The sequence below is a fragment of the Cricetulus griseus genome (genome assembly GCF_003668045.3).
Source record: "Cricetulus griseus strain 17A/GY chromosome 1 unlocalized genomic scaffold, alternate assembly CriGri-PICRH-1.0 chr1_1, whole genome shotgun sequence".
Taxonomy (NCBI): domain Eukaryota; kingdom Metazoa; phylum Chordata; class Mammalia; order Rodentia; family Cricetidae; genus Cricetulus; species Cricetulus griseus.
The window spans coordinates 38095205-38117021 of NW_023276807.1; the positions used below are offsets into that span (position 1 = coordinate 38095205).

At 38.6% G+C, this 21817-nt stretch overlaps 1 protein-coding gene across 1 annotated transcript in view; it reads left to right on the forward strand.

Annotated features, from left to right (window-relative positions):
• Tenm3 (teneurin transmembrane protein 3) overlaps positions 1 to 21817 on the forward strand; it is a 590659-nt gene that overhangs the window by 166653 nt on the left and 402189 nt on the right. The window contains exon 3 of the mRNA XM_027391059.2: positions 14592 to 14870. Coding sequence (XP_027246860.1) covers positions 14592 to 14870 — 279 coding nt within the window. The remainder of the gene's footprint in view (positions 1 to 14591; positions 14871 to 21817) is intronic.

Genomic DNA, 21817 nt, shown 5'->3' on the forward strand with positions numbered 1-21817 from the left:
GTTCATTTTTGTTTTAAAAAACAACTTTCACTGTATAGTCAAAGACTATTCTAGAACTCAGTATATGAGCAAAGTTGACCTTGAAGTTAGGACTCTTCAGCCTCTACAGTGTGTGGATTAATGGGCATTTTGTTACTTGTAGATTTTAAGTGTGAGCACAAATATGTAAACCACCTAAAAGAATGTCTGGTGCATATTATCTACTGGTATTGTTAAGAGGTCATTTGTTAAGTGATAACTGGCTAAATTTGGATATAAAAATTATGTTGTCAGAATAGCAGCTAGTACTATAGGAGCCTCTACAAGAAATACTATGGGAATGACTTGGAGCCTTCATAAAATGTTGCTGTACAACAAGTAAAATCTGAATGACTAAGAAGATAGTGATTTGGTGATGACAAAATGGCAAGCTGAAAAAAAAATAGTTCTCACAAAACGAATACACAAATGTGAAAGCTATTGAATGATATCCCAGTGAGTTGGGATTATTTTAAATTCAAGTAAGTGATTTAAAATTCATTTGGAAGAATGAAAGTCTAAAATTAGACCCCAAACATATGTAAAAAGGTGACTAGTGAGGCTGTAGTGGCCTTGTGTTGTCTACTATACAGTATTATCTACTATAATATGAAGTACTGTATCACATTTATCTGCTATTGGTACAAATACTAAGAAGGAGTTCAGTGTCACAGGATAACATTTTAGAAATAGATCGTAGTATATAGAGGAACTTAACACAAAACAAAAAAAAAAAAACTAATTCAGTGGGATTTGATAAATGGTGCTGGCACAACTGGTTATCCATCTGGAAGAATATAAAATTGGACCCATATCTCTCAACATATTCAAAAATAAATTAAGATGGATTAAAGACAAATGTTGGTGAAAAAGCAATAAGAATTCTAGAAGTTAATTTGAGAGTCAGGGTAACACATGGATGGCTTGGGCAGAAAGCTCCAAACACAGTGGCTGAAACACCTAAAGGAATTATTTTCTCACAAATAATCTGAAAGGCAAATGGTCCAAGGATCAAAGCTGCCACCCAGGAGTCAGGATCCTTCCATCTTTTTTGCTTGCCAACTTAAGTATGTGGCTCTCATCCAGCAGGTCCCTAAGTGGTTGTTGCATTTCTGTATTCCTGCTGAAGTGGGAATGAATGCAAGGGTGTGTGGCCCCCTTCTACACATTGAACGATTGCTTTTGACTCCCCTGAGACTTCTAGCAGCTCCCTTTTCAGAACTCTGCTACATGACCTTCCTTAGCTACAGGACAAGAAGAAACATACTATTTTTGTTCTGCAGTTCTTACAACAGAGGTGGCGGGGAGAAAGTGGTTGTGAATCCATTTAGTCTGTTTCTGGGACTATATACACAATGCAAAATTAGAGGAGACTTTCTGTGGGAGCCAAAATTCTAGGGGGAATAACATGCTTAAATGATGATTTTTATTTAAAACCATTTTCATATAATCTATGATACCCCAAACAAAACCACTATAATAAAGAAAATCTATTTCTAACTTGCATACATAGAGAAGATACATGTAATAGGGTTAGAGAATTGGCCAGGCATTAAGAGCACTTTTTTTTGCAGAGGACCTGGATTCAATTTCACCACTCACATGGTAGCTCACAACCATCAGCTCCAGTTCCTGGGACTCTCTCTATTGCTCTCTTCTGACCTCAGGGGACACCAGACAAGCAAACATTGCACAGACATACATGCAGGCAAAAGTCTCATGCTCATTAAAAATAAATATGAATATTTAAAATGTATGTATTAGTGAGCAACATTTACAATTTGAAGGCAGACGTTGTGGTGGTTTGAAAGAAAATAGCCCCCAAGGGAGTGGTACCATTAGGAGGTGGTCCTGTTGGAGTAAGTGTGTCACCTTGAGGGTGGGCTTTGAGGTCTCCTGTTCAGGTTTCCCTCATTGTGACTGTTAGACCATTTCCTGTTGTCTACCTATGAAGATGTAGGACTCTCAGCTCCAGCACCAAGGCTACCTGCATGCCTCCATGATGATAATGGACTGAACCTCTGAACCTTAAGTGAGCCACCACAATTAAATGCTGCCCTTTATAAGAGTTGCTGTGGTCATTGTGTCTTTTCACAGCAATGGAAACCCAAATTAAGACAGATATCAATTTGGTGGATAATTGGCAGGAATATACCATTAAGAATGAGGAGCCCTCCTGAAAAGAAAAGTAAGCTGTTTTTCCTCTAATTCTGGGAAAGACAGTAACTGATTCCACAACTCGGCTCTCAGACTCCCAACCGTCACTGACCTTCATTGTCCTTCAATGGATCACTCTGCATCCCATGATTCCTCAGTGACTTACCCAGGGAAATCCTCCCAGTATGGCCAGCAGACGATTCACAGAAGAGTCTCCGGGAAGAGGAAGAAGGGTCTCCCTGGCTGGAATGAAGAGCTCAAGTTTCCAAAGAGGCAGTCTCTGGACTAGGATGCGGCTGATGGAGCTCTTCCGGTACACATGGCTTGTTGAGCTTTGTCTTCCATCCTGGCATCCTCTGTGCCATTTTCACAGGGGAACATAGCCAGTCTTCCTCAACTTCTGCATACAGTACATTCCTAAAGTGAGAACTTACCAAATAGGGGCTGAAGAAGAAGCAGAAAGAAACTATCAACAAAGAAGCAACTCACAAATGGCGCTACCCAAAGCTTTATTCAGAGGATCATGTAAAAGAGTATGAAATGTATAGACAGTAAATTTTTTCTTACAGAGTCCCCAGCAGCAAAGTTGAGATTTGGAGAATCCCTGGGAGAATGAAGAGACAGCAGGATAGGGACACTGGCTGAACTAGTAGAGTGGATCTTTGAGGGGAACACCTCCAATTTTAAATCACCAATGGCCAAAAGCAGAAAATGATCTGCTATGGGAGCCCAGAATGGTTGTCGTTCAGTCTGAGGGTAGGGGACAAAAACCACCTCCCAAGTCAACAACATAGAGCTAAACATGGCTTTTGTGGCAGGAGGCCAGCCCAGAGATGATACAGTTCAATGCGCTCACCAACCGCCCCCCCCCCCACACACACACATCTTTCTCCATTCCTCTCCTTCCTATGTCTGTGTGTTTTGTGACAAGGTCTTACACTGAGTAGCCCAGGCTGTCTTAGAATTTACTGTGTAGCCCAGGCTGGCCTCAAACACAACAGTCCTCTAGCTTCAATCTCTCTAGTACTGGGATTACAGACATTCACCACCAAGAATCGCTTGATTTTTTTTTTTTTTGTAAGCCCTTTAGATTTATCTTAAAGATGAACTATAAGCCAGTTTCCTCTGGCGCTGAAGGAAAATTTAACCCTTTAGATACAAATTTTATCTAAAGCCCTTTTCTCCATTTCCTTCTTTTAAGCTTGTGCGTTGTTCTCATCGGTGTCTCAAGTTCCGTGGCCTACCATTTCCTGTAGCTACAAAACTTTCACAGTTGAGAGAGCTTTGCCATTCAGTAAGTCTTTCAAATAGGTGAGGAAATATGACACCCAGACTTGTCACATTGCTCACACAGACAAAAACTGGTCAGTTCCAGGAATAAGTAGTGTCATTTCAAACCATTTTTCTTGTCTGCTCTTTCATTTTAATTTCTACTATAAAACAGCATAGAAAGCTAGATGTGCTCTGGAATATATTGGAATAGGCAAAATACCTTAATTACAAAAGACTAAATATCAAAGAAATCTTAATGAATTAGACTCCATCAAACTTAAATAGTTCTCCTTACATACAATTCCTTTAAGCAAATGAGAATCTGAGGTATGGCCTACGGAAAAAACATTTCTGTGTGCATGTATATGTGTATGTTTTCAAAGGGCATGTATATAGAATACTATAACATATAGTATGCCAGAGTAATATATGCATAGAGTATATAATAAAGAGTGCCTACAGATCATTTTTAGGAAAACTTCTATAGAATGTTACCTAAAAAATACACAGATGTTTAATATATGTGAGAGGAAGCACACAGCATCATTAGCCACTAGAGAGATGATTACAGATTCAGTTGGATAGCTCATCTACTAGAATTGCTGGAATTAAAAAGAACAACTCTGGTTGTGGTAGGTATTCAGTTATTCAGAGAATCTCATACTTAGGTGGTAGAGGCAAGATGATCAAAAGTTAGCCTGGGATACTATGAACATGTATCCACAAAACACACACACACACACACACACACACACACACACACACACACACACACACACACACACGTCTGGCAAAAAGTCTAGATAGGTTAAAGGACTTGCTGCCAACCCTGATAAATGAGAGTTCAATCCCAAGTCCCAGAGCATGGAGCAGAGAACCAACACCAGCAAGTTGTCCTCTGACATATGTGCTGTGGCATGTTTGTGCCTACACATGCATGCACACAAATAAATAAATATAATGCACTGTGACAGTTTAGAACGGGAGATGATTGGCAGTGCCACTTACGGTTGAATTTGGAACAATGGAGCTTTCATACATTGCTGATGGAGAGCAAAATGTAAATTGGCACAACCCCTTTGGAAACTGGCAATTTCTTATAGGCAGTTATATAAATATAACACCTCCTTCCATGATCCAGGAATTCACTTCCCCAGTATTTACGTGAAACAAATGAAAACATGTGTTTGTAGCCACTGCGTTCATAATGGGCCCAGAGGAAGATCACCAGGTAAATGAATTTAGCAACATGCGGGATATTTGTTCAATTAAATGTGACCTGATGGTACCAAAGAATGACATTAACATGTGACGATGTGGAAAGAACTCAGAAACATTTCACTAATCAAAAGGATCCAGAATCTATGCCACATGGCTCCATTAACATGGCTCAAAGAGCTGACAGGACTGATCTGTAAGAAACAGGAGCGTGCCTGTCCATTAGGCTTAATGGGACATGGGAGAATTGGATGGGCTCGTGCGGAGTTGCCATATCTAACTGGGGCTTGTGGTGGCTGCATTTCTTACAGTGCATAAAGAGTCTGCTTTGGGTTGGTGAGTTTTACTGTATATGAAACTTTCTTAAACAGTAATCCCCCAAACCAAACCAAAAGTAGACATGGTCAAACATGGGTAATTGAATGTGGCACATTTGGGGTTTGTAGCTTTTTCCTCTCATCCAAGTTCAGCCAGGGTGAGATTCCATTTAGTACCATGCGCAGCCACATAGTCTCCACCGAGCTATAACCACAGTCCTCACTTAAAAACAGCCTCAGAGTCCATTGTACCAAAAGGCTCTGTTGAGCAAAAGCATTTTGCACAATATAATAATAATAACACACATGGCATATTCCAGATAATGATGCAAGAATTAAGAGGTGGTGGCATGTCAACGAACTTGCCTTTCAAATATTTCCTCAGTTTCCAAATAGAAAATAAAAAGCCTATAAGCACTTAGAAACTGGTTATGTGTGGGTGAAGGTAGTTGACTATTACTAAATATTACTAAAATGATAATATTTAAATCCTTCCATATAGTGTGTGTTCCAAGTAGATGAAAAGAGTTGAGTTCATATTTCTTAAAATGTAGGACATGAAGGTTATACATATAATTTTAGAGTGTCACAAATAGCATTGGGCAGATATAAAAATAGTATTTATAACTCCTTTGATTAAAATACTAATTATGTGGGACTGCCAAGATGGCTCAGTGCTTGCTGCCATATCTGAAGATCCGAGTTTGATCACTGGGACACACATGGTAGAAAGGAGAGGCCTGACGTGTGTAAGCTGTCTTCTGATGTCCACATGCATACCTCACACTCATACTATGACATGCATGTACTTGCTTGTGCACTCATGTGTGCAGTCACACACACACAAATAAACAAAAGTGATAATAATAATAATATTTATGTCTCTCTGCACCATTTTTACCCTAGCTTTGGGAATGAAATCGAAAAAAAATTCCTTCTCTCATTCTTATTTATGTAATTTGTTTATTTGTATATTTCTAGACTATGAAACTATATTAAGCCTTCAGACATGTTGGCAATTGTCAGAGGAAGATTCAAGAGCCAAGAGGAAAATGCTTTTAATTTTAAAGACTGAAATTTGGTTTAGTCTTGGATGCCATTATAATGAATAATGGGAACCGATCCTAGACTTCAAAAGAAATATGAGCATATGGTCTTACCATTTAGCACTTAATGCTGCTATGAATTTCCAGTTAGACCCCAAACTTTTCATTTCTTCATGTTCTCCCTCACCTCTGTCATCATACAAAAATGTAAGGAATTCCAGGCCTTGTCTTGTGTTTTCTGTTATACCAAGGCTGAGGAAATTTAGCTCTTTGTGTGTCTCAAAAATTGGGTCTTATAAAAAGAGACAAAAACCTGAGGCATTAATCAGATCTACTAGGCTAATTACTGCAACTCCAAAGTTTATTACTTTTAAATATTAACTGCTTAAAATGATTCATTTGGAGATCAAATGATTAATCCCTCTCCATCGCTATAAATGTCAGTGGCAGGATTAAAGGATTTAGATGGTCATGTTTACTCAACCTTAAATTTCTCTACTAAAGACACGAGTTAAGTAGCCCTGGTTTATCACCGTTTCATGTTAGTCTTTCCCTCTTCGCTCTTTCTTTTAGCTCCCCTACCTAACTGATTGTTAACTCATTTTGGCTAAGTAGGCAGCTGTTCTTTCAGGCTTGGCGGTCAAGCAGCTTTGTAGATTACCTACCAGAAGGTGTGAGGAGATAGATGTAGCTTAGAGCCCTCCTCGGGACACAGTGGGAGTAATCCTTCCCCCGCCTTGGCCTTTATGGGTCTGATGTCTTGAGCCCACAGCTTATTGCTAAACTTGTATCCAGTTCCTTGCCACGTTGCCAATTTTGGATACACATTGTGAAGCGCCGTGGGGCCGCTCCAGTCACAATTATTAAACACCTGCTGCTTCATGCCAAACCATATGCATTTTGAGACCAACACCTCCCACAGTCTGCCTATCGGATACCAGCAGATATGTTGTTGTAGGGGTATTACCATCCCCAGGTCTTGGGTTGTTCTAATGCCATAATTAGTAAGTAAAAAGGAAATTCATTTTCACAATACCCTTTTGATAAAAGAAATATTTTAGCATCACTGTAATTGCAGATGGTTGCTAAAATCAGTTTTTCGTGGTTGAGTGTCTAAAACCTTAGTGAGGATTAAGACGTTCTTTCTTTACAAGTCAGGGGACTTAAAACTTAGGTTTTCTCATTTGCTCCACCAACCCTTCCCTTCAGTGTCCATGTGAGTCTCCTCCCCTGGAAGCCAGACAAATCTTATCCTGGGGTGGAGGGAAGTGATATTCCATCACAATCTCTCTACTCACAATGATTCTACTTGAATATGTACCTGAATTTGCCCAGGCCCACCTTATCAGATCTACCTTGGTGAGCACCTCAAATTTCTGGAGACAGAGGGACCCTCCATAGCTGCATTGCAGGTGACTGAGGAGGGGAAATCGTTCCATTACACTTGTGATTGTAGTAATAAGTGTGGAGCACAGAGACTGTTGTGGCCATTCTCTGGAAACTCAAGGTTATTGCTGTGGAGCAGAAAACTCGGCTATTTTTCCTTACCTGTAGTGACATATAAAATACCCTTCCAACCACATGGTACAGTTGGATAGTTAATGTTCAATGCTAACTTGCCTGCATTGAAAATCACATAGGATATTGTAAAGGACATACCTAAGGCACATCTGTGAGGACATTTCCAGACTGAGAGAGGAAGACATGCCTTGGATGGACAGCACCATTCTCTAGGCTCATGGCCCAGTGAAATAAAACTGGCGGGAAAAAAGAATGTGAGTTGGTTTTTGACTTTCCCCTTTTGTCTGCTTCCAAACTGTTTTCTACACTCTAGAGACTGATTGCTCTGAAACCATGAGCTAAAAAATAAATAAATTATTCCTTATGTTGTTTCCGTTGTACCATCATTGTGATGATAAAATATTGAAAAACAGGAGATGGTTCAATGGTTAAGAGCATGCATTGTTCTTGTGGGGGCCAGAATTTGGTTCCCTGCACCCTTATTCGATGGCTCACGGTTACTTCTAATCTCAGCTTCAAGGGATCCAACACCCCCTTCTTGCCTCTGCGGAGTCTGTAGTCACTTGCACACACACACTGAAAATAAAAATGAAGTCTTAAATAAAGAAATAAAAGCTGGAAACACTAGGGCTGTAGCTCAGTGATAGAGCACTTGCTTTGAAGCTCTAGGGGCTCAATCCCAGTACCAAAGTCGAATTCTGTTACATATTTGAGGATCGGCATTCTGCTTAACAAGTGGAAAATCTGATATAAAGATATGTATATGTGTTTCTATTACTGTGTTATCATCTTACATTTTGTGAACACACATTTTTGTGATCATACAGCAGGCGCACATGCTGATTCTACCAGCACCTAACAGAAAACTCTAGTTTTGGACCACTGAAAGAATGTCATCCCATCCCAAAAACACATAATGTCATTCAAGCTCACAACAACCAAGGGGAGTAGTACAAGATATTGGTAGATTATTTTATTTTTGTAATATTTATACTGATTTATCCATCCATTTTCCATATTTGAATTATGGCTGTTTCTTGGGCAAAATGGATTTTTATTCTCTTTGAAGATGATCCATGTATGAAGAAGGAAAAATACACAATTTCATTTCTTCAAAGAAGGAAGGATTTGATGCACAGCTTTTTCTAGAGAAGGTGTCTTTGAATCAGCACTATTAAAAAACAAATCAACAAAGTTCATTTTAATAATACTTTGGTGTTTTTCCTTTATTTATAGTTATTGAGATAGTAATCATAAAAAAGCCTTCAAGTCTATTCTGTTTCGTTGTTTTCTTTGTATCCGATCCCTTTAAATGGACCATCATAAGTTATTTATACTTCCTCCTCTTTATTCATGCTTAAAACACAGGCACATTTATGTCTGTTTGTTCTCTCTTCCTTAGTTTCCCAAAGGGTGATCATACCATACACACTATTGCATAACATATACTTTCAACTTAAAACATATATGAGTGGCTTTCCTCCAGATCTGAACATATACGTCCAAATTTCTGCTTTAAGTTAGCCATGCAATGTTCCATAGCAAATACAGGCATCTCACCCAGGCAGTCACTCTCTGGTAAACTTTTAGGTTATTTAAATTTTTGCATGGATGCCATAGTAAATGTGTCTTGTCCGTGTACGTTTAGGATAAAGTGACTTTGCATAGCATGTAGTTATTAAGATAAATTATCTTACTGGGGAGTGGTTGTTATTTCAATGGGAAGGCATTTTCTAAGGAATAAAATGGCATATTAGAAGACAAAGAAATATAGAATGAGCTACAAATAGAGTCTCATAGCATGTCCATGAGCCAACAGCTTTCAAACAAAGCGTTGCAATTCTGGTTTTCCCCTTGAAATCAGTACCAATGGCCTATATTCCAAAGACTCACTGCAAATTTGAGACCCTACTTTCAGTGTGATATTCTAGAGAAGGAACTGACAGTAATGAGTGGTGTTGAGAACGTGACCTTGGGAATACACTGACTATGGGAATAAGCGATGCCTCTGCTCTCCAGAGCATGTGGCAGGTCTGAGGATGCCAAGCATCTACCTGTGCTGTGACTCAGCAGCCCCTCTCCTAATGGAGAGATGAAGACACATACTGAACCTTGTGTGTGCCAATATTCCTAGTGGTATTTTCATAGTAGCCCCAGATAGACACAACTCAAATGTCCACTGTCTAATGAATGGATATGTGAAAGATGACATATCCATATACTGTAATACTCAGATATGAAATATATGTATTCCTGATACAGGCTAAAATGTTTTCCTCTTTGTTTTTAATTTTTTCAAATATTGCATTTATTTATTTGAGAATGTTATGTGTGTATGTTATATGGGCACACACGTACTAAGGTGTGAATGTGGAGGTAGGTCAGAGGACAACTTTCATGGATTGGTTCTCTCCTCTATCACTTGGGGATCACTGATGGAACTCAGGTCAAGCTTGGGGCAAATGCCTTTACCTCCTGAGCCATCTCACACCCATGTTTGAACTTGAAAAAAATACGGTGCTCAGTGAACCAAGCCAATCACAGAAGAACATACATCATAGGGTGGTTGACTCTAAAATGTCTCAAACCAGCATCTGTAGGATGGAAGTTGATTAGTGGTTACCAAGGGATAGGAGAGAGAGAATGCTAGCAGAAAATGTGAGGTGGCTGATAATTATGGGATCTTTTATGGGGATAGTAAAAGCATTCAAAAATTGACTGTGGTCATAGTTGCAGAAATCTGTGAATCTCCTAAAATGTATTCAATTGTGCACAATGCATACATTGGGAATTCCCCAGAGCTGCTTTCTATATGTCACTCAATTGGCTGACTGCTTATCTAGCAGGCAAGAAGCCCTGAGTTCAGGCCTCATCACCACTCAATACCCAGTGGTGTTGCACACCTGTAATGCCAGCATTTGGGATTGGGGTGCGGGGTGGGGAGGGCAGGAGGATCAAAGATTCAGGCCTCCCTCATTATGGAACTATGATGAGTTATAGGCTAATCTAGGCTACTGATACACTGTTTTAAAACACTCACAGAAAAGTACATACACAAATAAAAAAATCAGACACACGCATACACACACACACACACACACACACACACACACGAGAGAGAGAGAGAGAGAGAGAGAGAGAGAGAGAGAGAGAGAGAGAGAGAGAGAGAGAGAGAGAGAGAACCACCTGCGCCACTTGTTCTCTCTTTTTAGTGTCATTCTTAGTAAAGTCCCTCCTAGCTCTGACTAGGTTCTAGATACTTCAAAAGGTAGGAAGACAGGCTGTGTAGCTAACCCAATTTTCTGATTCCCCTCATTTATTTAAAGCATAAGTGCTATGCTTCGTGTTTGAAGTGTTTGTTCTTATACCATCCTGTCTACTTTGTTACATATCCCAATTCTTTTTTTTTTTTAAGTATAAGCTTATTTTAAAGTGATACAACCTGCCTTGGCTATATTTATTCAATTTTTCCTCTATAGATTTTTTCAGTTTATGAGCATCATAAAACAGAATTGGCTAATCTAATCCAAGCTAACGCTGCATTTTAATCACAGTATATTCTGCCCTCAGGTATACTTTGTTCTTGCTACAATTTATTGTTTTGGTCCTGTTCCAAATTATAATGGGAAGATCTGTTGATGGCCCTGCTGACCAAAGCTACCAAAATTCAAAGTGCAGCAGATAAAAAATAAATACCTTTTTTGCCAATTTTAGACAAACAGTTAATATAAAGACTGTGAAAGGCAAAATGATTAGTTAAATTAATGGGGTTAGAAATGCTGCGAAGAACACAAGGCAAATAAGTCTTTGTTACACAGCTGAAGTTTAGTCTACAAAATGTCTCCCAGGTGTTTATCCTTCGTGGAATTGTTTTTGGTGGCTTCTTAGGCATCCACTCCTCTATATTGCCCCTAGCCCTTCCCTTCGACAAAGCCAGCTCAGCCCTACTGTCTTAGCTCTTGTGTCTCTGCCAGGCAGGGATCTTTCTTCTCTCCATCTCCTCTATATTTGTAAAAAACTGTCTTGTGTTTTTATATTAAAAATAGCCTATGTTACAAACATCACTAGGTCATGGGAAATCATTTGATAGACTAATTACTATGGCTTAATGATTAGTTCTCCCTGTGGGTCATCACACTCAGGCAGAAGCTCCTAACCCAGGAGTGCCTAACCCAAGAGAAGAATCTGTAGCAGTTAGAATTCTAAGCATGGCAGCAGTTCCTCGGTGAGGCATTTTGCAATGATGGCGGACTACTTACATAAACCCCAGCTTTGTTGGTGATGTGACTTTTGGCAAATGATTTGGGTGGGAATCTTAGTTCCCTCTATGATTATCATGTTTGCCAATATATTTAAGGGATTTTCTCACATTTACATAATCCATCTCCCCACTCCTTTTTAGTGCTGTGTATCTATCTTGCCCCTCACACGTGTTAAGCAAGTGCCCCAACACAGAGCACAACATCACCAGCCCAGAACCATCACCTAGGTCAAGTCACGAACACTCTGACAGATGTAAAATGTGGTAGGAAAGAGACTTCAGCGGAACTCGTGGGTGGCTCTAACCTAGATGTATCTGAAGTCAAGCTCAGTGTCCTTCTGAAAACAAAAATAAACTTTTCCAGTCAGTGGAAGAACTCTAGCATCGGTTTCTGCTATTGTGTTTGCTTTATAGTTTAAATTTAATACCAGCCCTAAAGAGATTTGAGTTCTTGTGAGTTACTGACAGCAAATGGTCAAATAATTCTGGAGTTTGGATCGTATGTATTTGTTTCATGAGGATAACGTGCTGGATATTTAGCTGCAAAGCGAGCTATGTTTACATACCCAGAGAGCAATTAAGGACTACAGCTTTCTGCTTTTTTTCCATGTAGATTTATATTAGGATGGCAGTAGGGTAAAAGTCATTAACTTGGAAAATGTCTCAAGTTATAGTTCAGGAAATAGAAAATTCTGCTTGCTTGTTTGTTGTTTTTTATCCTGGAATATAGACATTTCCCAGGATAGGAGAGAGTTTCAGAGGATACAGTAGTATATTTTTCCCCTAACTCTAAAATTTACTTGTATTCCAATTTGAAAAATCTGTGTGTTTGATGGCAACACTTAACTGTTTTAGAGTCTTGGTCCACTTTATAAGTGATCAGTAAATAACAATAAGCAAATTCTTCCATTTACTCTCCAAATGCTATCCATTTACCTCCAAATGCTATCAACCTTGTTTTTTCACTGATTTTCATAGGTGAAATTCACATGAATTCTTTACAAATACAGACAACACCATGTTACCCCATGAGTTTACCTTCCTTCACCCTGGCTGGGAAAAGCAACTTTCCTTTTTTCTCCCCCTTTTTTTTTCTTTTCACTTTTTCCTTACAAGCTGATTGGCCTCCAATCACATCTCTCTGATAAGCACAGTTTGATTTCTAGCTAATTGTAGCAGCAATTTTCATTATTTATGAGTGTCATTGTCAGAATCCATTGGGAAGTCTGACTGAGATAAAGCTGATTCCAACTTCCGATATGACCACAGCAATAAAACAATTAACCACACTAGTTTAAATATGCTGGGCCTGGAGGGGGCTAATATCTTTACAACCAAATATTTACTATATTGTGTCTTATGTTTGATTTATTTCCTAGAAGATTCAACATGCCATTTTATCACAAATAATTTATAATACCCTCTCTTAGAAATATAATGGAGGTTTCTCATAACAGCAAATTAACTCTAAAATATTCATGTAAATCCATAAGATGGAAGTGGGAAAATTAAGACCATGAGTCATATAAATACTTAATATTCATAAAAGATTTGGTAAAGAAGCTGTGTTTAAATCAGACTTTTCGTACTTTTGTTTATATATATTTGCATTATATATTATATATATATTATATATATATATTTGATTCTGGGGATGCCTACTTTTGGGGCCCTCTCATTCAGGCAAGACATAAAACTGGGAACACCTTATATAGGTGTTCTACAATCAAACAGGTTTCAAATTCTCCTTACCCAGGGTGCCATAAAATACTGAAACTTCAAGAAAACAAATATAAGATGGGAAGAGTCATTAATACTCTCAGTCTTTCTGAAGTGTCACCTAATTTAAACACGTTTGCTTTAAGTGATTGCAGTGTCATGAGTTTTATTATGCTCAATTTATTAGTAAAGGCTTGCAGGGTTCATGGCCATTTATTTTCAGGGACCCTGATTGTATCATTAATTTTTAAAAACATATCACTCCCACTTTCTTTTTAGAGTGCACTGTACTTGAAAAACTTGGTTCACTTTGGTCAATACAGATGCTTCCTTCCAGGTGTTTCTTAAAGCAAAACATCTAGAAAAATAGATATGCAGTGCATGGCGCTAATTTTCAGGGTATTACACTGCTAAGTGTTCAGACACACACACATACATACGTCCATGCTTACACATACGTGAACACACATAAAGATGAACACACACATAAATATTTGTGTGCACACTACACACTCACACACACATTTATATTGCTTTCTGAATTAAGGAGGGGAGATACAATTAAAATGACCAAACTCCTGTTTCTACTTCTGTAGTAACTTAACTTCTGAGGTAAAGTATTTTTCACCCAAAGAAGTAACATGTAAGTGGGAAAAAAATCCCTTGGTTAGGACCAAAACCAGGACAAATGGCCATTTCTGTTGCTTCACAATCTGCTAAGCCAAATTCTAGCTTCAGAAACCAGTTCTTCCCTCTGTGGTGAGTTTTCATGGTCGAGCCATGAAGCCATCTTTGGAGGTGCTTTTAGGTTTAAGTTGACAAAGGGATCTAAGCTGAAGCCTGCAACCAGCCCACTGGGCCTCCTTCCTTCCCATAATTGCATCCACTTGACCATATGCCATGCAAAGCTGGTGCAAACACCTGGCGCTGATAGCGGGAAAGCCTGCACAATAGAGTGTTTCTTTCAGGGAAGTTTTCTTTTTTGAAAGAAAAATAAAAAAAGAAATGAAAATACAGGGATCATATACTCACTAGTTGTTATCTCTCTTTCCCCCTAATTAGGACAGAATTTTACCCTAAGGCAGTTAGGAGTGTGTGAATCCGCAACTCGAAGAGGAGTGGCATTCTGTGCGGAAATGGGGCTCCCTCACAGAGGTTACTCCATCAGTGCAGGGTCAGATGCTGATACGGAAAACGAAGCAGTGATGTCCCCAGAGCATGCCATGAGACTTTGGGGCAGGGGGGTCAAATCGGGCCGCAGTTCCTGCCTGTCAAGCCGGTCCAACTCAGCCCTCACCCTGACAGACACAGAGCATGAGAACAAGTCGGACAGTGAGAGCGGTAAGTTGCATTGCTTCCTTTATTTTGTTGGCATTCAGTGGTTCTGTGTTCTGGTTGACCATGATTCATGTTTTCCTTCCATGCTTTCTCTTTCTTTTCTTCTCTTTTTGTATTAATGTGGTAGAGTCCAAGAAATACCTGTGAACAGTGTGGGGACTTTCTGGTGTGTGTTGGGATCAATATTTGACGTAAAATGATTAAATTCTGCAAACACTCAACGGTGTGTTAGATATAGGTTTTTTTTTTTAACAGCTTGTATACAGCGGTTGGGGGGGGAGAAAAGATTAAGTCTGACTTCTATTGGATCATGTCACCTGTTAACTTCTGTGGAATAGGAAAACAGTGTTGGTAAAGTTTACCCTGGAGCCAGCTTGCAATCAAAGATGTCTTTGTAGATTCCTCTTGAAGATATCTCAAAGAAGTTGCAGAATCTTAGAATGGGTGAGTGAGCACACAGAATAGTTTATTAACGGGGCTCAAGTGATTGAAGAACAAATTTGATCATGCTTTAAACTTACTAGCTTATGAGAGCAATTGAAATCTTGGTAAAGAGTGGGAATGTGGCCTTTGATGTCTTTGGGAACTGGATTACTGTGCAATTAAATCCACATAGAAAAATTGGATTTAAGGATGTCTAAATAGCAGCTTTGCATCGTCTAAAAAATGTCATTATAAATTACTTGTGTTTAAGTCCTACTACCAGTATGGGGTAATAATATAAAAAATTTTATATGCAATAATAAATTGAAAAGAAAACTTAATTTTAAGTCAGCACTGCCCCTAAGAAGAATTGGAGCATCAGCACGAGCACAGAGACAATAAAAAAAGAAACCTCTTCCTCAGCTTTTAATATTAGGAATGTGCTTCTCCGTCATTCTGTTATTAATGCATTATCTATCCTATGCATCAAACAGCAAAGAGAAAATTAAACCAGAAGAATTGCATGATGTTTGAAAAGAAAGATGATTGTTTATTAATAATATTTCACCTTTATTATTTATTGAGCAACTTTGTCAGCTTTGTAATGTAACAGGAAGCAGATCTATATTTAGTTTTCAGTTTCAGCTAAGATATAGTATGACTTGGTGCTCCCTACTGCTGGTTAGGCATTGCCTTGCTATTCTTGGGGTGGAGACATTTAATTTAAATCATTAGAAATAATTTATTTTTATGTAACATCCTCTAATACATTAAACCAAAATCATGATAAATTATCAGTGGGCACTCAGTATCTTCATGTTGGAAGTAGGAGTCCTCAATGGAGTCCAGCTTTATTGCAACACCCTCCATAGGAAACAAGGAAGATTCTTTTTCACAAAATGAGTTTCAGAATCCTGCAGCCAGTATTTCCTTCTGCCAGTCTGTTCCCCTCAATACAGTCTGTGTTTACACCAATTTTCGTAGTGGACTCAGAAGTCCTGGACCTTAAATACTTACAATTTGGAATAAATATTGCTTCATGCACTTCACAAGATACTCCTTGAGCAATTACATATGTATACTCAGATGTTGCATTTGGCCTCTTTATTTTTCATAATTACACGACAAAATATTACATAAAAGAATGCAGATAATACATTTGATCCTATAATCTGCACCATAAACCATCTATATCTCTAATGTTTTGCACTGAGCCACCTTGCCTTTTTCACTCCAAATCCTTGCAGCATAACTTTATTTTATATTAGCTAATTATGCATTAATTTCATTATTTTTAATTAGGTATCATGGCAAATCTCCAAACATGTGCTGTGCCATTCCCTCTTTCCTTCCTCCTCCCAGAAAACATGATGGCAAACCTTGTAAACTTTAGCTCTTAGTTTGCCGTTCCCAAGTGGTTGGTAAGACAAGAGAAACAATGTGTGAGTCTTATTAACCAGAGGGGAATGGCTTTGCCTGGCATGCTCACAGACCATGTGCTTAAATACAAGGAAAACAAAGAAAAGTTGTACCTTTCATTCCCTCCAATGGCAGTTAGGAAATGACATCTAGAGTCTTGCTGTGGAACTCTGGACAATTGGCAGCTTTTCTGAGAGTAAACGGATCAGCTAAGAGTACAGAAGAAAGGGTCAAAGGCAATATCCTTTAAGTTAAGCAGTGGTGACTTAAACTTGTGTTTACTCTTTCCTCAAGATTTGGTTGTGATTATTTTTTAAACAACATTTTGTGGTCTGAGACTCCTCAATGAGGTCCCATTGAGGAAGGAAACAAGAGGAAATAAATTGATGTTATCATTGTGAAACCTGGCCCTTTCCTGTGTTTCATATGTGTATCCATAAGAATATTTCAGATACATTTATTTGTTCTGAAACTTCAATAGTTACTCAGAGGGAGCTAAAATTCATTCATTAACTGCATTTACCTCTAAAGAAGAACAGTTATCTGAGGTATGTAGTAGCCCTTAGAACTACGGGTTATGAAATCAAATAAGGGCAATGAAGACATTTTCCCTGATGTAAATATATATATATTTATACATACACACACACACACACACACACACACACACACATATATATATATATATATATATATGCTTTTTTCTCCTTGACATCTTTAAGACAAGAATTAATATTTTTAATTATGTACAGGTCATTTACATTTTTATCATTTTATTTCTTGTGTGTGGATGCTTTGCATGGATGTGTGCCCATGAGCCACATATGTGCCTGGCATCTGTGGAGGACACAAGAGGGCATCCTTGGATTCCCTGGAACTGGTTGCTGGGAATCAAACCTGGGTTCTCTGGAAGAACAGCAAGTGCTCGTAGCCACAGAGCCATCCCTCCTGCCCTAGACAAGTCCTCTTAATACTTTTATAAACAATATCCCCAAAACTATATTTTTACTTCCATTTCGACCTTTAGTCAAGTATTTCTAACCTAAAATTTCAAAAACACCTCAGTTCTGCTCTCCCTGGGTGTTTTAATTTACTCCTTGACAGAATATTGAACTTCCATTTACATTTCGTTGATTCCTCAGTTATTCATTATTTAATTTGATTCATTTTTGTACTAACTTTAGATGTCAAATGAAGTCCTTAATTTGTGTGTGTGTGTGTGTGTGTGTGTGTGTGTGTGTGTAATATTCTACAATACAAAGATGAGAACATGGAAGACTTAAGTAAAACAATTTGTCAGAATGACACTACCTGGGGACCAAGACAGGGCTGTGTTTTCATTTACATGGGAGTTTGCACTGCCTTTTCCATCATTGGAGATGCTGTGAAGGAGGCTGTCTCCCTAGGAAAAGATGTTTATACAGCTATGCAGGCTGAGTGCTTGATGTTCTAATATAACTTCAGAGAAAAGACTAGTCTCTAAAGAAGAACAGATTTCATTGATTTGTTGGCAAAGAGATGCTAGAGCCACTTCAACATGATGCGACTTCAATGGTTGGAGCATTCTGAGAGTAGAAGACCATAGGACCGTGCCACATACCTCACTGTTTGAAGAGACTGCAGACATTCAAAATAAGTGAGAGTGTGTTTTTTTTTCCTTTTTCTAAACTAACTTTTCATCAGTTGTGGCAGTTTACAATTCCAAAGAGTTTGGAGGGGAGAAAAAAAAATCTATATGTGGTGTTTCATATGGAATTCCAAGTTCGGGATATGGGAGAAGTCCTTTCTTGGCATAACTGGTCTCTGTGGTTGCAATTCTTGCTATATGTCAACTGCCTTGAAAACTGACACACACTGGATGGTGGTGACTTGTGACCCTTCTATTACCAGCCACTGCAGGAAGAAAGCCCTTAAAAGGTTATGGAATAAATGTGATGGGCGCCAGAATCAAAGGTAATGTTACCCGTGGTTTTTGGATTATTTTAGGCTTCTTTTCTCCCTCTGATGTGTGGTTAAAAGACCCCTGACCTGATTCTCCACTAATCTGATCTTGATTTTGAATATCTATCTAAATGTCAGGAACAAAGGACTTTGCAGTGTTTTCAAAACATCTATCCTTATGCCTTCAAAATGTTCTCATGTACTTTATTTCCCTGCATTGGCAGCTGGCCCTGCATTTAGTCTTAGTTGGCTAACAGTGTGGTGTGGCAGAAGCTGTCTGAGTGGAGACCTCAGCCATCAGGGTTCACGTCTCCTCATATCTGCCCCCGATCCTTGACCACTGTTGTCTGTGTCACTTAGTCCCAGTGCTTTATATCCTGCCTGCTACTTGGTCAGCTAAACTGCCAGTGGTTTGTTTCGGGGGGTGAGGGGGGGGTCCTTAGTCTTACTTTTTTCTTGTCGTGTTGATCTCTTAGTGTTCCTGGGAAGAGGGGTGATCTTTGATGGAAGGATGATCTTCAGTACTAGGCCACCCAGGGGAAGTTGACCCTAATTTCTACTTCATCATGATTCAGGGCCTAGAGAATCTTCATGGAAGGTTTCTTATTGGCCCCTGGGCCTCCCAGGTCTGGGACCTGGGGCAAGTCACTTAACTTTGTGTTATGGTGTCTACCTGGGTAAAATTGAAGTAACATTGAACAGTACATGGCTCGTTGAGATAAGACAATATTGGGCGTAACTGGATTTATATTGTGGTCAGAACAGGGCTTGGCTATAAGTGAGTGTGTGCTGTCATTTTTATTTATAAAGTTGGAAAATAATTTCCTTGAGTGATGATGAGAATTAAATTAAATGAGAAATATCAAGTATCTGCCTAGCTTTGGTCCATAGTAAATGCTCCTCCCTCTCATCCCTGCTTCCAATCCACCTCTCCCTTATTCTTCCCTGTATAGAGTAGTCAAGTGTGAATAGGGTCTGGTAAGAGGAGGGAAGAGAAGACTGAAGGTCTCCTCTGATGATTTGCATAGTCTGTAATTTCTGTCACCACTTACTGACTCTCTTATTTTCCTTCGAAACCCCACATCCTTTTCAATTTACTGTAATTAAATGAATTGCATTGAATGGAGCTGATAATTAGTCTGATGGCTATAGACTTCAAAGACTTCAGCCTTGCTCCTTCTCCTCCTGGCCAAAGGAAATTTCAAATGTAGTGTTTCTCTCAAAGGCATCTTACTTAGACAGCCAGTCAATTAAAAGACCGTTTAAGTGATGCTCATCAATTCACACAATAAAATAAATCATTCCCATAAGAACTCATTTCTCACCTGGCGTCTTAGCAATGCACCCGTTGCAGGACCCTACTAAAGCCACACTAATTGTGTGTGATGCTGAATTATTAAGGGCTAATTGGACTCACAATGAGGGTACTACTTTGAAGCAGGGTCTTTTCTTTTATGTATAAGATACTTGCTTCACACAGTTAAAACATACATCTCAAGGAACCAGTTTTACTTAGCCTTTGAAATGGGTATTTTGAAAGTCAACCTTCTGTCTGGAAAGAGAAAGTCCAAAAGTTGAGTTACTGTACTTTAACATGAAAAGTAGGTGTGTCCCTTAAACCTATTTGATAAACCATTATTATTATACTGTTTACATTGGCTATATTCTCAATAGATACTTTGCAATTTAACTTGCCATTTCCACCAAATAGGTTCTCCAAAAGTATAGGTAGAGCAATATCCTCTCTTTCTGAGAAGTTGTATATAGGTAAGAGAGAGGAAATAGAAAGGTCAATAAGCTATTTACATTACCAATTAAATTTTATAAGAGTTTGAGAGAAACTGCTAGTGGCATTGCAGTATCCTGTGATGTCCCCAACCTGTGATGCTGTGAGTGACACAGATACTCTTGCACAAGGAACAGTGATTGGATTTTCTGAAGATAATCCAAAGGCAGATGCGGGTTTTCTTCACCAGTCTGACTCCATTCCTCCATCTTTACCCACAAGCATCCTTTGGAAAGAACATTGGTTGTGAGAATTAAGATGGAATTCCCTTGCTGTATGAAATAAATGCTATTTTGTGTTATTTTAATTGTATGAGATTCTGTTACATATACTAAGTTATAGCTTGACTGAAAATTCCATTAGGGGCTCTCTTCTGCAGTGTAGTGGTCAATTCTGGCATGTTCTACTATTGCAAATTCTATTTTGTGTTTTATGTCAGTGCTCTAGTATGTCACAAACAGCTAACAGAGTGTGCTGCTAATCATACTAAATCAAGCTCAGAGTTAGGGTGCTGCTTTGCCAAGTAGAGTCAAATTGTTTCCAATGCATGAAATAATTGAATTTCCTGGGTGTGTATATATTTATAATTTCAATTGCAACTTGCCAAGCTCTGGCTAAGAGCTATCATTTTCCTTTAAGAATGAATGTTCTCACTTCATGGTTGGGTTTTAGTCACTCTTGAAAACAGAAGTAATAATTCAAGTAAAATTTAGAAATACACCAGGTGTAGTGGCACACACCTTTAATCCAAGTACTTCAGAAGCAGAGGCAGATGGATACACACACACACACACACACACACACACACACACACACACACACACACACACACACACACCTGGAATTATAAGGGCATTATAATTGCTGTTACCTAAATATTTGCATATGCTTACATATTCCTATCCTATAGAGATTTTCAGGAAACTGTTTTGTCATTCACTGTATAGATCTTGCCGTTTCCATTAAACCTATCTTACATTCTACATTGTTTTCTTTAAAAAAAAAATTGTATAGGAGATAAGCTCCTTGTATTTAAATTTGGAACCTTCTTACAGTGGCAGAGTTAAAAATCAAAGCAAAGCATACTAAGCACATATTAAAACTGATGATGTATGCTATTTTGATTTTTGAATGTGTTTTTGATATCCTTGAGAAATCCCAGTGGTAGCAGCGAAATTGTTTTAATTAATGAATTCAGCGGCAGTGAATGCTGAATCAGGTTTATGGGTATAATTATCACTGAAATAGAAAAAATAAATGTTAGCGTCATAGAACCTTGGTTTATTTGCCATTTTGAGTGTAGTCAAGTGTTTAAAGAGCAGCTAACTACTTTTCTGTGTGCTATTTAGAGAATAATCTTCTCAAGGCAAGGCATAGTAAT